Consider the following 14,739-nt stretch of genomic DNA (forward strand, 5'->3'; position numbering starts at 1 on the left):
TTAGGGCAGGAAGGTGGCACAGGCTGAGGACACGGGCAACCCTTCCTCCCCAAAAAGTGAGCAGTTTGCACTGTGGATGGAAAAACTTGCACAAAATGGAAGTGACAATGGGAAAACGAATCTCGCTCAATGTCCAGCTACCTCCTATGCTTTCCCTTCGTAAAACTGGTGACAGCGATGCCAGACCTGACCAAACTTTCGACCCACAGCAGGATGCCGAGGGGCTGCGCCCGGGATCCCTGCAGGTCCTCGGAGGGGGCTGCGGGTGGGTGGCTGGGAAGCCCCCGGCCGACAAAAGCGCCGGCTCGCCAAAGCCCCTGCCCTGCCGGCGAGCTCATTTCCTCGGATGCTCCCGGGTTTGTGCAAACGCTCCCCGGGCGTGCTGGGCTCCCGCACGCCCAAAACCCAGCCCCAGCTCCTGCGGCTCCCCCGGGAGCGGCGGCGGTGCGGTCGCCTTCCCCCTCGCCCCGCGGCCCATCGGGGGGCACGGAGCCGCCGGCGGGTGCCGGGGGAGGGGGCTGCCGTCACGTGTGCTCCTTCCTCCCCCTCCTCCTCCTCCTCCTCCTCCTCCTCCCTCTCCGCGGCGGCGGCAGCAGCCGGCAGGGCTCCGCTCCCTTTGTTGCAGCCGGAGGAGCAGCACAAAGGAGCGCGGCCGGGGCACGGCGCGGAGGCGGAGGAGGAGGAGGAGGAGGAGGAAGAGGAGGAAGAGGAGGAGGAGGCAGCAGCAGCAGCAGCAGAGGCGGGGAGGGGGGAGCTCCCTGCTCCCTGCGCCCCTCCCGGGCCAGCCCTGCCGGCTGCCGGCGGCGGCGGGGAGCTGGGGGGGAGCCGGCGGCGGCTGAGGCTCCGTGCGGCCGCCTCGGCGGGGATGCTGAAGGGGTGCCGGGGGCCGGCGGAGAAAGGACGGAGCCGCCCGGGCGGCGCCGCGGGCTCCGCTTGATGCTGCGGGCCTGCCGCCGCCATCCCGCTGCTCCCCGGCCGCCCCTCGCCATGGTGGCGAGCAGCCCGGCCGCCGCCCGGCCGCGACCCCCGCCCAGAGGGGGACCCCCGGGGAGAGGGAGAGGGGGGCCCCCCCTGGCGCTGTGCTACACCTCGGCCCTGCTGCTGCTCGCCCTCTCGGCGCTGCCCGCCGGCCGCGCATCCCACCCCCTGCCCGCCGCCGAGTGCCAGGGCGGCGGCAAGGGGAAAGGCATCAACTGCTCAGGTAAAGCCCACGCGGGGACGTGGGGAGGGGGGCACACAAAGCCGCCCCCCCCCCCGGCACCAGCCCCGCGGGTGGTGGCGAGAGGGGGACCGGCGGGAGGCAGCCCGGGGGGCGGCGACCCCATCCCCGTGCACACGGCTGGTGGGGCACCCATCCTGCCCTGCCCTTCGTGCTGGGCGAGGCTCAGACACGGGAAAACCCGGGGGGTGCCCGCTTTGGGTCCCCCCCAGCGGTAGGGGGGTGTTTGATGTGTGTGGGGGAGAGGGCTACAGGGGTGTTTGGGGCTGGGCTCGGTGTAGGGGAGCTGGGCTGGCGCGGCGGCAGCGCATCTTCAGGGATACGGGCTTTGTAAAGTCAGCCGAAGTCAAGGCGTACACCGTAAAGTTTACGTTTTGTTGCAAACACCCCTTTTCCTCCTCCAAACCGGCAAGGCGAATCCGTTTTTCCCCGAAAAAAAATAAAAATAAAATAAAATAAATAAAATAAATCCCGGTGCTCGCCTCCCCGCCGCTCTTTAATAAAACAATGGGCTGCGCACCCGGCGGGAGGGCGGCGGGGCAGGCAGCTCCTCAGCCGTGCCTTCTCCAAGGTGATGAACATCCCCGGTCCCCGCTCCCAGCCCCGCTCCCATTGTCTGAAGCTGGGTGCGGAGGCAGCCGCCGCTCCGAGAGGTTCCCGGAGCCGGCCGGGAGGGGCTCTGAAAGTGCCCGGCAGCTCTCGGGGAAAGGGGGAGCAGCAGAGGGACCTTCCCCCTACCCCGGTCACATTTTATAATAGGGCTAATATCATACTGCTACTAATAGAATATTCACGGAGCAGCGCGCATCATCGCAAAATGGTTTTGCAACACAAAAATCGCACTGCTGGTCACTCTCCGTAAGCTTATTTGTTCTTAATTTACCCAGGTTTGTCACCCACTGTATCAGTGTGTGATGCCACGGTGCTGCTGTTTTGCCTGAGTTTTTTATTGTTTGTACAAATACCACTTTTTATTATTATTTTTTTTTTAAGAGAGTTTAATAGGTTAACGTGCCACTGGCATTAGAGGCTTACCCATCAGAGACATGTGGGTCATTAGAGCAGAGCATGTGCATAAATCAGGGAGATTAAACATGGAAGGCTGATGAAATATACGAGGAAGTTTCTAAGACAATGTGGAATGCACAGATGCCGCTATTTAGAAACCATTACTGAAGGAGGGCTTTCCAACCTGGGATTGGAGAACCGTGTGCTGTATCAAAGACAGTCGGAATGGCACAGTCAAGTGGAAAAAAGGCAGAAGCAAGTGTACATGCTATATGCGTATGTACGGCAGGCACTAATTTTAGTGTAACTATAAAAATGGGGAAGAGAAATTGCATTTAAAAATACAGCAGTCAGATCCTGCTGTGTGGTAACTGCCTCATGCACAAACGCAGTGTTTCGGTTCTCAACATTAATTTTAAAGGGACTAATATCAACACATAATATCTGGGACAGATTTTCCCCTCACTTGCCTCTGGATGGCTTCATTAACTTTTACTGGATAAGTTACTCCCCGCAAAGATGACTTTCCTGTATTTACACGTGGGGCCAGACGTTGACATTAGCACCTTTCTCAGTGGAGTGCTATCACATAGCTTGCTATTTATGCAGAAAGTTATCCTTACAAACTTCATCACTACCTTTTCTTTAAAAATTTAGACTCTCTAAATTAGTGTCCATACACAGAGAAGAACAATTCATACCTGGCCCATTATTTTGTTGTTTTAGGCTATATCAGGTTGGCCGACTGCCCTGGAACAGTTTCTTAAACTTTTTGGGACGACTCCTGAGGCTGTAACATTTTATAATCACTTGATTATGTAGCTACCCTTATTTATTGTTAAATTTTTAGGAAATGTCAAACTCCTCTCCTTAATTCCTCCAGAGTATACTGATAAAGAAAGAGTTTGCTGTAACAAAAGAACATCACGAGGTGGACAACACAGGCAGATGACATGAAAATCAAGACAGCTTTTTCAGCCTCAGTTCTTCCCCTTCTGCACAGGCAGTGCAGTTTAGTCTTTTGTTGAATTATTGTATAATTGCATCATCGCTGGCCAAGGGAAGATCATATAATCGAGTGATTAGAGCAGGAAGCAGAGAATAAAGACATAGCTGAAGTTAATTGATGATGTGGACTTGTATGCATTTGTTTGTCTGTCGATCCCTACTTTGCTAAGCTAGGAAAACTGAAATAGCTCCGTTTTACCTAGTATGTGGTAAAAACCAGAAGTTGATATTTTTTTCTGGAAAAGAGAATAGCCAACAAATTTTAAGGTTTATGTTTTAGAGGTGTTACCTTATTTCCAGCTTTACCTGAGGTCATCTTTTGTAGCACTCCTGCTACTCGCTGACTGTCTATAAGTAGGATGGAGTGATATTGTGATACTTGCTCCCCCACTCGGGTTATGAGCCAGCCTTGTCCTTAATAAAGAACTCTAGTGAACTGCAGGAGGATGTTAAAGCATCCCGAGTGTGAAGGTAAGTTCAAAAGGTGGTTAGTTCATGAGCTGCACAGGGGAATTTCCACATTGCATGTGGGAATGTTGAGTTTTAGTCCGGCTGAATCTCCCACGTGAGACACCCTCCGATCATGTGGCAGCCACAGAGGCTGCAATTTATTATAACTGCCCAAACGTGGAGAATTTCAGTGAGGGGTATGCAGGCTTGACAGGGCTTTTTTTCAGTGCATTGGCTTGGATCTGGGCACCCGGTGTTAATTAGCAGTGATATGTTTCTGTTGGTAAGCATTTCAGCTTGTTCCTCCTTCACGTGATCATGTATGCTTGTTTGGGATGATTTCACACGCCTCCTAGGAGTCTCATGGGCCATATGCTGCCCCCGGTTTCTTAAAGTCTCTTTGAGCAACGTGGGTGAAGATAATTTTATCTTAATTTTATCTTAGCTTATTGAGAACTGAATGAGGTCAAGGAAAAAATAAGGACACTTACTCTTTCATTGAATTCCTCTTCTGAGGAACATGAATGACTTTCTTTTGCACAACCATAACATCTCTGTAATAGCTCATAGATGGAAGCAGATAGAAATTGCAGATTAGAGAGAGGGAAGGGAATGGGTAGACAAAGGAAAGTATCCATCCTGTGAATATGATGGCTGAGAATATGATGTGCTGTTTATTGAGCATAGAAGTATAAGTTGTCAAATAAGCTTGTAAATTTTTGGACAGGACAGCAGAGAAAGCTATAGAGGAGCCATCCTTTACCATACATACGTTACCTTAACTTTCAATATGCTTTAGAGAAATGGCTTCTGCCCTGAAGCAGTTCACAGAGTAAATTAGACAGAGAATGTGAAAATAGTAGAAAAAAGAGAGGTGAAGCAGAGAACATGTTGAGCCAGCAGAAGTACGGCCAGCACCAGCAAAACTTGTGTGTTTTGATATTTTAAAATACAGTAGGATGAGAAAGGAGGGGTAGAAATCAGCAGTGGAATTGAATCATCTTAAGGCTGGGCAACAAAAAGGGGGTTCTGAGAAGGGATGGAAGTGGAAGTTATTGACTGGTACATCAGAAGAAGGGAGTAAGGAAACGCCATGAGAAAAGATACAAAGCTGAGAAAGGGAGCAAGTCACAAAGGATGGCAAGAATTAGCCATGTTGTATGTTCTTATTTTCAAAGCATATTTGTGTGTGAACAGAGCTTTAGAGAAAGGAGAAGAGCAACAGGAGATGGCAGATTTCAATGCAGATAAGGCAGGAACATCCAGGAACATGATCATAATCCTGAGCAGTATAACAACAGAAGAGAAAAAAATCACACTAGTTGTTGATTTCTGCACTCCCTCAAAGAGGGAACATTGCATTTAAAGTATGGCTCCTGTCATCTGATCTCCAGACCCCATAGCTGGAATCCCCAAGCTTACTATTTCTGTGTTAGCAGAAGAGGCACAGCATAGACATTTAAAGAAAAAAAAATATATATATATATATGTATATATATATATATATATATATGTTCAAGACTTGTCTGTGTACTACTTTGATGTGGTGTCTGTAATATATTCATACATCTGCTTTAATTAAGGACCAGCAATGAAGAATATGTCATCTACAGTTTGTGTGTGGAGAGATGGTGGTGCTCTCTAGTCCCTTGCTTCTTGTTCCCTGTGGAGATTATAGGAAATAACAAAAATGGAGGTCACAGACCTCAAACCAAAATAGTGTAATGCTTGGAATATCTTGCCTTGGTAGAAACCATCTCTGCTCAAACATGGCCCTTGCCTTTGCTACTTCTGCTTCCTTGCAAAAGGATGTGTCAGTGACAGATAGAGACACTGAGAATTTTAAAAAGTATCTGCCAAAAACTAAATGAACAAGAAGCCAGTAAGGTTAGAAGCACAACATTTGGGGCACAACCTCTAAGTGTCTAAGCAGTTTCCTAGGGAGATGACTATTCCATCACCAGTGCAAGGGTTTCTGTCCTAGAAGCTCTAAGATATGTCAGCACTGAGGAGAAGGCACACTTTCAAAAATACTATCTACTATTATCGGCTAATTACAGTCTTATAGTTCAAACCAGGATAAAATGTCACTATTTTCTGGTGCATTGCCAATTATGTATGAGCTTTTCAGCTGAAAGCTTCACTTTTTTTCCTAAGGATAAGGCAGAGTCTAAAGCAACTCACACTGGTACATCTACTCTGCAAGGTGAAGACTTCAGTGGTTTGGCCAAAATGAGTTTTGCATATGCTCTTTCTGAGTCTGGGCTTTTGTGCTGTCTGAAGCTTGAGCCCATCTCTTGTCCCCATGGTGCAAGGGAAGAGCTGGACAAGAGCATGAAGCTGCCTTGGCCTTGCCTGTGCCCCACCCACCTGGCAAACATGAAGATGGATGTGGGTGGCTGTAAGCCTCAGGCACTGATAGTCATGGGAGCTTGGCCTCAGATTTGTGCCTAAGCTCAGCCAGAATCAGATGTGGCCTCAGGACTGGCTTTTATCCGTGTTTGTTTTGGTGTGTCATTCTAAAGTATACAAGGCCAAAAGAATTTGTGTTAATGGTAAGAAGCCAGGTTGGCAAGAATGTAAAAGCAGGTTGGGGGAACAGGTTCAGGTAAATCAGCCTAACAGTTTTAAGAAATACATGTCTTGTTTGTTTGTTTGCATAGCTAAACTTGATCTAAAATGGTATACGCAACTTGAGTAATCAGTTATTTTTTCTAAGATACTATGACTTATGTTCCCACAGATGAATTATAACAGTCTAGCCAAGTAAACTGTGATATGTGTTTGTGCCAACTGAACTTCTGAAATAAATGATCTAGACTCAGTCAGGTTACATATCACTTTGAGAAACTATCATAAGGCATGAATATAAATCAGTCTTAAGTAAAAAGTAAAAACAATGATTAAAAACAGAAATTAAAACTCAGACAGTAACATGCACATATCTGTTTCCCCTTAGTGTAATTATTTAGCCATGAAATGTCCTTGCAATGCAGATTCGTATGCTGATTAAAGAGTTGAAAGGTAATTAATGTGGAATTGAAAGTGTCAGAATAGCTGAAAATCATCTCATAACAGGTGTCACTCCATCATTTGTACTAGTGGGAACTGATGGCCTGATGGAGCAATTGAGGCTTGACTGAAGGGACTGGATAGGTTCCAATTTCTTTACTGTTTCCTGAAAAAAGGAAAAGAGGAGCTATGTTTATCATGGCAAATATTGCCAAAAGAACCTTCTTCCTGTACTGAGACCTCTCACATAATTCGTGTTACAGGGAAAACAAAAAGTGTCTTTCTTAACACCAATTTATTGCTGTTGATGTGAGGATAAGTGTTTTGTCCTTATGTCCTGATGGTGTTCTTCTAAAATTGGCAGTAGGGGGGATAAAGTGAAGAGTTAATATTTATGTGGATGTGGAAAGGAAAAAAAAAAAAGCTGTCATCAAGGTCTTTGAGGGAAGAAGTATGAAGGCAGACAATCCAACAGATACTGACGAGGCTAGATTTACCTTTTCCTTATAAAGCGATGGTCACATTCCACCAGTGATCAGTAAACTGAAAGTGCTCATGGCTTTTACAGCCAGATGTTGGCATGTCCATAGAGAGGGTAGAAGCAGTGGTTTCCAGAATAACTATAGCTGTAGCTTCTAGGGAAGAAAAAATGTTGAGCACCAGGGATGTTGAAAAAGGATCAATTTTTCTGATTTTAGATGACTGCTTATCCTTCCTGGTAAGTCCCTACAGATGCTATAGAACAAAAGTGGAGATGGAGGATGTGTTGGTATTTTTGAGATAAAATCCTGTCTTGTCATAAGCATTCAACAGTATCCAACAGAGATGAAGACCAAGGACATTCTAAGTAAATTATTCTGTATATAAATATATAGAATATATATATCATAAGAATAGCTTAATAAATAAGAAAATTATAATTGTAATTATAATTAAAATTATCTTCTATAAACTAAATAATTCTCTCTAATCTAAATGTTGCAGTTTATTCTTGTGTCATCTTGAAATTCTAACAATTCAGAAATCCAGAGAAATATAGGAACGAAAAGAGGAAGGGTGTGAGAGAGTGGAGTTGTATTCTGTGGAGCTCCTTAGTGTGTAGAGAAGAGCATGTTGCACTAAATAAGTCCACAGTAAATTTCATTATACGAAACCATTTCTTGACAAAATGGTTCTTCTTTTTGTAATACTTTTCTTCCAGAAAAGGATAGGAAGATAGAGACAAAATCTGGTTAGGAGTAAGTTCAGCAATCAAAATTGCCATCTGATGAAATTAAAGTTTCCTGGAGAACCTCATATCTGCTCCTTTGTCTTGATGAACAGCTACAACATATCTGTAGTTCCAATTTCCTTCACAGCTGGCTTCATGGGGCTTTGAGGGCAGAATTATTTCCTCTTGTATTATTAGGGAGATATATAGTAGCACCATTAGTTATTTAAATGTTTGGACTTCATTGGTCATATGTTCTTCAAATTGTTTGTTTGTTTGTTATGTTTTTAAAGAAAGAATGGCAGGTCTGTTTATTCTCTTTGAGATCCTTACCAAGGAATATTTGTCTTGTGTGAAGTTGGGAGCAAGACTCCAGTGAAACTCTTGGAGCCCCTGTCTGGGTGGCCAGAGACGTTCTCTTCTTCCTGGCCCTCTGACATCCCCAGACCCCGCTGGGTAGGGGCTGGGAGACTGAGGAGGCGTTTGCCTAAATTTTGCAGAGGTGCATTTCTCTGTTCCGGATACCAAAGTTGCCGTAAAAAAGCCTTACTGGTCACAGTGTGTTTTTGTGAGGAGGCGGTGTTTAACTAAGAAATCAGGATTTATTTTAGGATAATTTAAATTCTAATTATAGTAGACAATTTCTAAGGGCTGAAAAGACAAGTCTTTTCTGGTAATAGATTATGTGTTACAGCAACAGTGTTTAAAGGATCTGGTTCAAAATAAAATTAAATCCTTGTAATGCCTCTTTTTTGACTTAGTATTATAAAAATAAATTTAGTTGCAATTACAGTCTCGAAACAGTCACATTATATAACGGTGTTCAAGCTGGCAGGATCCTCATCCACGCTTCAAAAATAGTGTTAATTAAGACCAGCAGGAAAACATGCGAAAATGAAAGGGGAGAAAATCAAGAACAAGACAGAACTGTCAGTAAGTTTTCTGAAGGGGATTTTTTCTTTTCTGTAGCTGACATATCCTCCCTGTGTCAGCTTTTACCAGGCTGGGACCTTGCTATATGCACCTCTAGATCTTCAAAGGGCGCAAACAGGCTGTGTGTTTTCCAGCCTTGTAGAGCATCCCGCCAGGCACAGCTGCCGAAGAGGAGCAATGAGCTTGGCAAGCAAGCAAGCAGGTGGTCAGGATGTGGAGCAGCTCTTCTTGAGTCTGGTCTGGAGGCAAAGCCTTGGTGGGTAGCACCATTTCAGCTACCTGGCCTGCTGGCTGGTGACAGCTGGGTTCCTCAAGGCAAGACCCTGGGAGGTCTCCTCTGCCTCATACCGACCACATGGGACCAGTGTGAGAGCAGATGGAGGCAGCTGGGTGAGCCAGAGACCAGGCAAACTCCAGTTAATCTGCCCTTGAGTGCTGTAGTGTGAGATGAGCAAGAAATGCTTAACATTAGGAACTCCAACTGCTTCACCCCAGACCCAGCCCTTCTGATTTCCCAGACAGACACATTGCAGACCAGTTCCAGCAGCTTGCAGTGTTCACCTACTGCAGGCCAGAACACTTGCTTCGGGTGTACTTAACCCTAGTTAGTGACACAGGAATGAAACTGTGCTGTCACATCTACTTGCATATGACTATAGAAAACCTCATATAAACACACTTCAGCAGCAGGTGAGGAAGTGTTTTGTTGCCTAAACCTGGAGCATAGAGAAGTGTTTGTTGAACATTACAGCAGTGTGACTTGCTCTCCTATTCAGAGACTGGTTCACATATGGTTTCACACGTAACTACAAAGAATGAGTGATTAGATAAGCATCATTTGCAGAAGCTGCTGAATTTCCTCCAAAATTTTAGTACAAACAAGAATCTTCACAAATGCTGCATAAAAGTTTGAGATCTGGGCTAGCTCAAGGTGTCAGTGCATACGCAGAAAATGCCAAAAATAGACCAAGCATACGAAATGAGAGAATGCTTTTGAAAATGTAAGTTTTAATCTTTAAGGTGACTAAGCTACCAGGCCAAGATACAAAGTCAGTAGGTGGTTGGTGGAGACACCTCAAACAGTGTTTTCAACAGGTATTTCCATAAAAAGGTTGATACAAATTTGTCTGGATAGCAGTTCGTTGCTTTAAAACTTGGGGAAGCACTGATCTAATTAAATCTTTACGTTTTGCTAATTAGCATTGACTCTGATTGTGTGTGCCTTTCTCCGATCCCTCGGGGAGAGGCAGAGGTCAGGGCATTGTGCCAAGTGAGTTCTCCAGGGTAGAGGGGAGCAGCAAAACATCCTTTGAAAACCTAAAGGGATCCCCCTGAGCCACAATGCCAGGTGTAGTGTGGCAGATGAGTTGTTACTTTCCTGAAATATGGTGTTTTAGGATAGTTTTTCCTTCATGCTCCATTTCTCGTGGAAGTTTACTGTGAGTTTTGCAAGGCAGAGTTCCTTTTTCCTCTCTTGGTTGGGAGCATCATTTTGTGAAAGTATAATTTCAGGGTTATAAAAGTGAAAAATAAATAAGCAAGCTCAGGTTAAGGTTATAAAACAGTTTTCATACGCAAAACATGGATTGGGAAGGCCACTTGTTTAATTGTATTTCATCTCTAGTTATCTGCAAAGGTTGTCCTTTTGTTTGCTTGTCCATATAGTTATGCCTACAAAGAATGCCTTTGTGAAAATAGGTGTATGTGCTTGAAATGTACAAAATCAGGTCTGAGATTTAAGAATTACTCTTTTTCTTGTCAAAAACTAGTGGCTGTGGTAGGTAGGAAACAAAAATTTTGGCTAGAAGAAGCAGAGAACAGCTGTCTTATTTTTTGTTTGTTTGTTTGTTTTTGCGAAAGAGAGAAGAGGTATATCATTATCTCAGTGCTCTTTGTTAAAATCCTGTCTGTAGTGTAGAAGAGTTATCCAGGTGAGAGAACACAACCTCCACATTTGCAAGTGATATTCACGCTGCTGGCTGAGCAAACAAAGAGGAACTGTGGAACCAGGCTCAGAATTTGAGTGTTTTGGGTGATTTATCTACCAGATGGTAAATGCAGTCCAACGTAAAAAATTAGTCTGGGAGCAAGGAATCAATCATCCAGCACACTGGTCAGGAAAGGGATTTGGGTGTTATAGCAGAAAAATTAATGAGCTGGCAATCCACTGCAGAGCGGCATTAAAACAAAAAGATACTACACTGTAATAAAAGAGTCCTCACACAGAAGACAAAAGAGATGAACGTAATGCTTTATTAGACACTTGATAAGCCTAATCTAAAGCAGTGTATTACAAAAATAAAAAAATAAAAATCCTAAATCATTCAAACATAATGATTAAATAGTTCAGTAGTGAAACCTGCAAATAAGAGTTAATGTAGGAACATGAAGTTTTTTACTGTCTTCACATTTGTTTCCCAAATACGTAGTCTGTTGTGTCAAAGGGATTACGTATTGTATTCTACATTGCAGAAATGTATTTCTGTGCTATTTAAAGTCACAGTAAAATGCATTCAGAATTATCTAAAAAAGATTATGTAAAAGGTACCAATACTACTTATAGAATAAGTATTTCTTTCTATAAACATCTTGAAAATATGTCTCCAGCCTCTTTCAGTTACTTAAGCTACAAGAGTTCAGCATACTGACACTCGAACAACCAAAAGATCCCCATGACTTTTCTCTGATTTTTCATGGGGAGTTTCCAGCTAGAGGACTGAGGAAAGGTGGTTCCTGTGTTCAGTTTCCACTTTTATTTATTTTATTTGGGTTTATTTAATTTAATTTATTTTAATTTAATTAAATTTAATTTTTTATTTTTAATTCAGGGGATTGGGTGTAAGTTAGGCATTTGGGGAGGTGATGTGATGTGCATGCTTCTTCTGGGGGGATGAAGAGCAGCAGCAGGACTGAGCCTTGCTGGTGTGGGGCTTCTTGCCACAGGTGGATCCCATCTGAAGCCTGAGGCAGCAATGTGACTTCTGTGATAGCTGGTAGCTGGAAGAAGTGGGTTAGAAAGTCCCTCTCTTCTACTTCAAAAAGCCACATGAAAGAAGTAGGTAGGAAAGTAGGTTGGTTCTACTACAGAAAGCTACCTGAAACTGCTCTCATGTGTTCTCCATTTTTATTACTTTATTAACCACTTCTCTTTCTGAAAACAAAGGAAATAGGAAGATAGGAATTCTTTGGTGCCTCTCTGTCCTCCAATTTTGTTTCTTCTTTGGTGTTTCTATTTGTTTTTTCTTGGAGGTCAGGGTTGGTATGTTGGTTAACAGCTAGCGAAGCACACAACAAAAATTTTGTCCCTGGACATCATATCAATGTAGTACCCAGATTTTCTTTCACTTAGTTGGTATTTCCTGGTTTTTGTTTTTAAATTATTCATGGAGAAAGGTTTCTACAAACACAGGGGCAAGAAAGGAGCTGACTGTCTGACTACAGAAACAGAGAAGTGAAAGCCACTACCGATGGCATTTTTTTCAGAGTGCTAATCACTGCTTAAAATCAACAAGAGCTCCTAGATCATAGTCCCTGTGATTTATCTATGTACAGAAAAACAAACAAACAAACAGATTTATCTATGTACTGAGTAAGCAGGAAGAACCTACAAATAATAGTCTCATAGAGCTGTACTGATTAAGGATGTAGAAACACTTAATGATTTTCCATAGGCTTTTACAGGAGTTGTAGCAAAACCTATACTCTAAGGGATGGACTCAATTGCCTATGTTTTTCACAGACAGAAAGACATTTTTGCCTTAAAATTATGCAGGGCATGTCAAAGTAGCTTCTGATACTGTGCTGGGTTATCCTTATGCAGCTTCAGTGCACTAGGTTCAGCCTTAGTGTAAATAGCAGCTATACCTCTGCCTCTGGTTGTTTATCTCGAGGCTGAAATTGGCCTTTTACTTCTTCTCAGTTATATGGGTGTGAGACAAAGGGCAGAATTTAGCCGCATGCATATTTACATACAGGGATTTCTGCCTCCTCCTCTCCCCCCATATTTGTATGAAAAATTGTTGGCTGTATGTTCCTGTCGTTTTGGAGGGGCACAACATTGTTGAAGAGGGCTGAGCAAAGGCTGTGGGCTGAGGGTGCCTACGGCCCTGCATTTGAACAGAAAAGGCAGGTTAAATTCAGAATGGCACAGGATCTATTAGTGCTGTTGCAGCGGCATGATTCAGAGCAGATGCAGTTGTGCATTTGTGATCCTGGTCTTGTGCCCCCTTTCCAACTTGCTGTATGAGGGGGGAGGAAGGGACTCCCCTCCTTGCACACTGGGCTGAGTGTTGGAGGACACCTGGCAAAACCTCAATGTCCTTTTCTCCCTCTAAATGAGGGCAAAATGAGAACCAACAAGTTTCTTGAATCTCTGCTGTAAAGCAGGTAATAGAAGCTAATTTATGGCAATTAGGAAGCCTCCCTCAAGAGCTGTAAGCTGACACTGGGCACGTTTTGGCACAGGCTGCTCACACCGTGCTCCTCAGCCCCGGGAACCACAGGGAAGACAACTCATGAGCTGGCTAATCCGGCGTTACATTTGCTGAGGGAATCCCCAGCGGGGAAGAGTGAATAATTTCCACCTGCTTTGTGCTGCATGGGTGGCACGACAGGAACGAAGGCAATCGATGAATGTATTTGAAGGGGAGGCAGGATCTTGGCCATATTTTAAATAAAGCCTATTTCTTTGTCCGAAATGAGGGGTGTCACAGCACCTAGTCATGTTGGCTGACTTGTCCAGCTGGTGGGCAACAGAGTCCGTCAGCTCTCTGTACCTGTAACCCTGGTGGCAACCAGGCATGACGTGTGGATCCCATGCTGTGGCATGGCTATAAATTCCCAGCCCCTGAAAATCCTCTTGAGACCATCAGAGGGGGTTAGCAGAAGCTTCAGGAATCATATTTCTCCTTGCATTTCGGTAAGGATAAACGAGCAACCAGGAAGGAATTATTAGCTATAGATTTAGCTGACAAGACTCTCCACGGGAGGTAAACGTATTTCAGTAAGCCGAACAACTCCTCAGCAGTGATTTGTTTTTTTGAAAGTGTAATGCAGTTGTTAAAGTTTGAAAGCAGCAGGGCTTGTGACTTGGCTCTTTCCTGGTCCGTAACTTACTGGTATTACAAGAGCTCATTAAGTAGCCTCAATGAGCGACCAGGGGCTTGTTTGTTTGTTTTCTCCCCATGACTTTTATGTCACTGGTGGTTCTGTTACTTTTCCAGGGTTTTCCTGAATGCTTAATTATGGTTTTCAAAACCAGCCCTAAATAGCGTAGTGTATGGGTGTTTGGAGGAGAGAGTTTATGCAAATCTAATTATTCTCCAGCACTATTCATAGTGTTTATGTTTTGGGGATATTATACAAGAGTTAATTTATTTCATTTCTCTGTATACAAAATAAGATTCTGCTGCTACGTTTACATAGGTACGTGTATCATAAGAATACATTGCAATAATTTTTTAATTTACAGATCTGTTAAGGGATTCTAATGAGACCAAACTGCAAGAGGAAACTGAATTTTTTGTATTAATTTGAAAACTAGCCAATTCAACTGTTACATTTTAATCTCATAAATGGAAAATACTCTCTTGTTGGAATTAGCTTCCGTATAATATTCTGAAAATAAAAAGGTACTTCATCTTTCATTTGAAATCAGTAGCTACTTAAGGTATTTTTATAAATTCTTGATTTTAATGTAGACTGGCTGGGCCCATAGAGAGCCAAAGGTATAATTCCCTCTAATTAAGTTTTCAAGTGTATCCCTGTTGTTTCCTTCTTGAAAAGGTCCATAGCTTTAGAACAGTCAATTCTGGGATTAAAATCTTTCAGAACACAAACACAGCAACGTCCTTGAGTTTTTTCTTTGGTTAGGTAACTCACACTTTTAAGTCAATTTTTC

General features: G+C 43.9%; 1 protein-coding gene across 1 annotated transcript in view; it reads left to right on the top strand.

Moving 5' to 3' along the window:
• The first annotated feature begins 580 nt into the window (after positions 1 to 580).
• Positions 581 to 14,739, top strand: part of TMEFF1 (transmembrane protein with EGF like and two follistatin like domains 1) — a 120,151-nt gene continuing 105,992 nt past the window's right edge. Inside the window, exon 1 of the mRNA XM_068671253.1 lies at positions 581 to 1,201. Within this exon, the coding sequence (XP_068527354.1) occupies positions 937 to 1,201 (265 nt within the window). The 5' untranslated portion in view covers positions 581 to 936. The remainder of the gene's footprint in view (positions 1,202 to 14,739) is intronic.

The sequence above is a fragment of the Anas acuta genome, chromosome 2 (genome assembly GCF_963932015.1).
Source record: "Anas acuta chromosome 2, bAnaAcu1.1, whole genome shotgun sequence".
Lineage (NCBI taxonomy): Eukaryota > Metazoa > Chordata > Aves > Anseriformes > Anatidae > Anas > Anas acuta.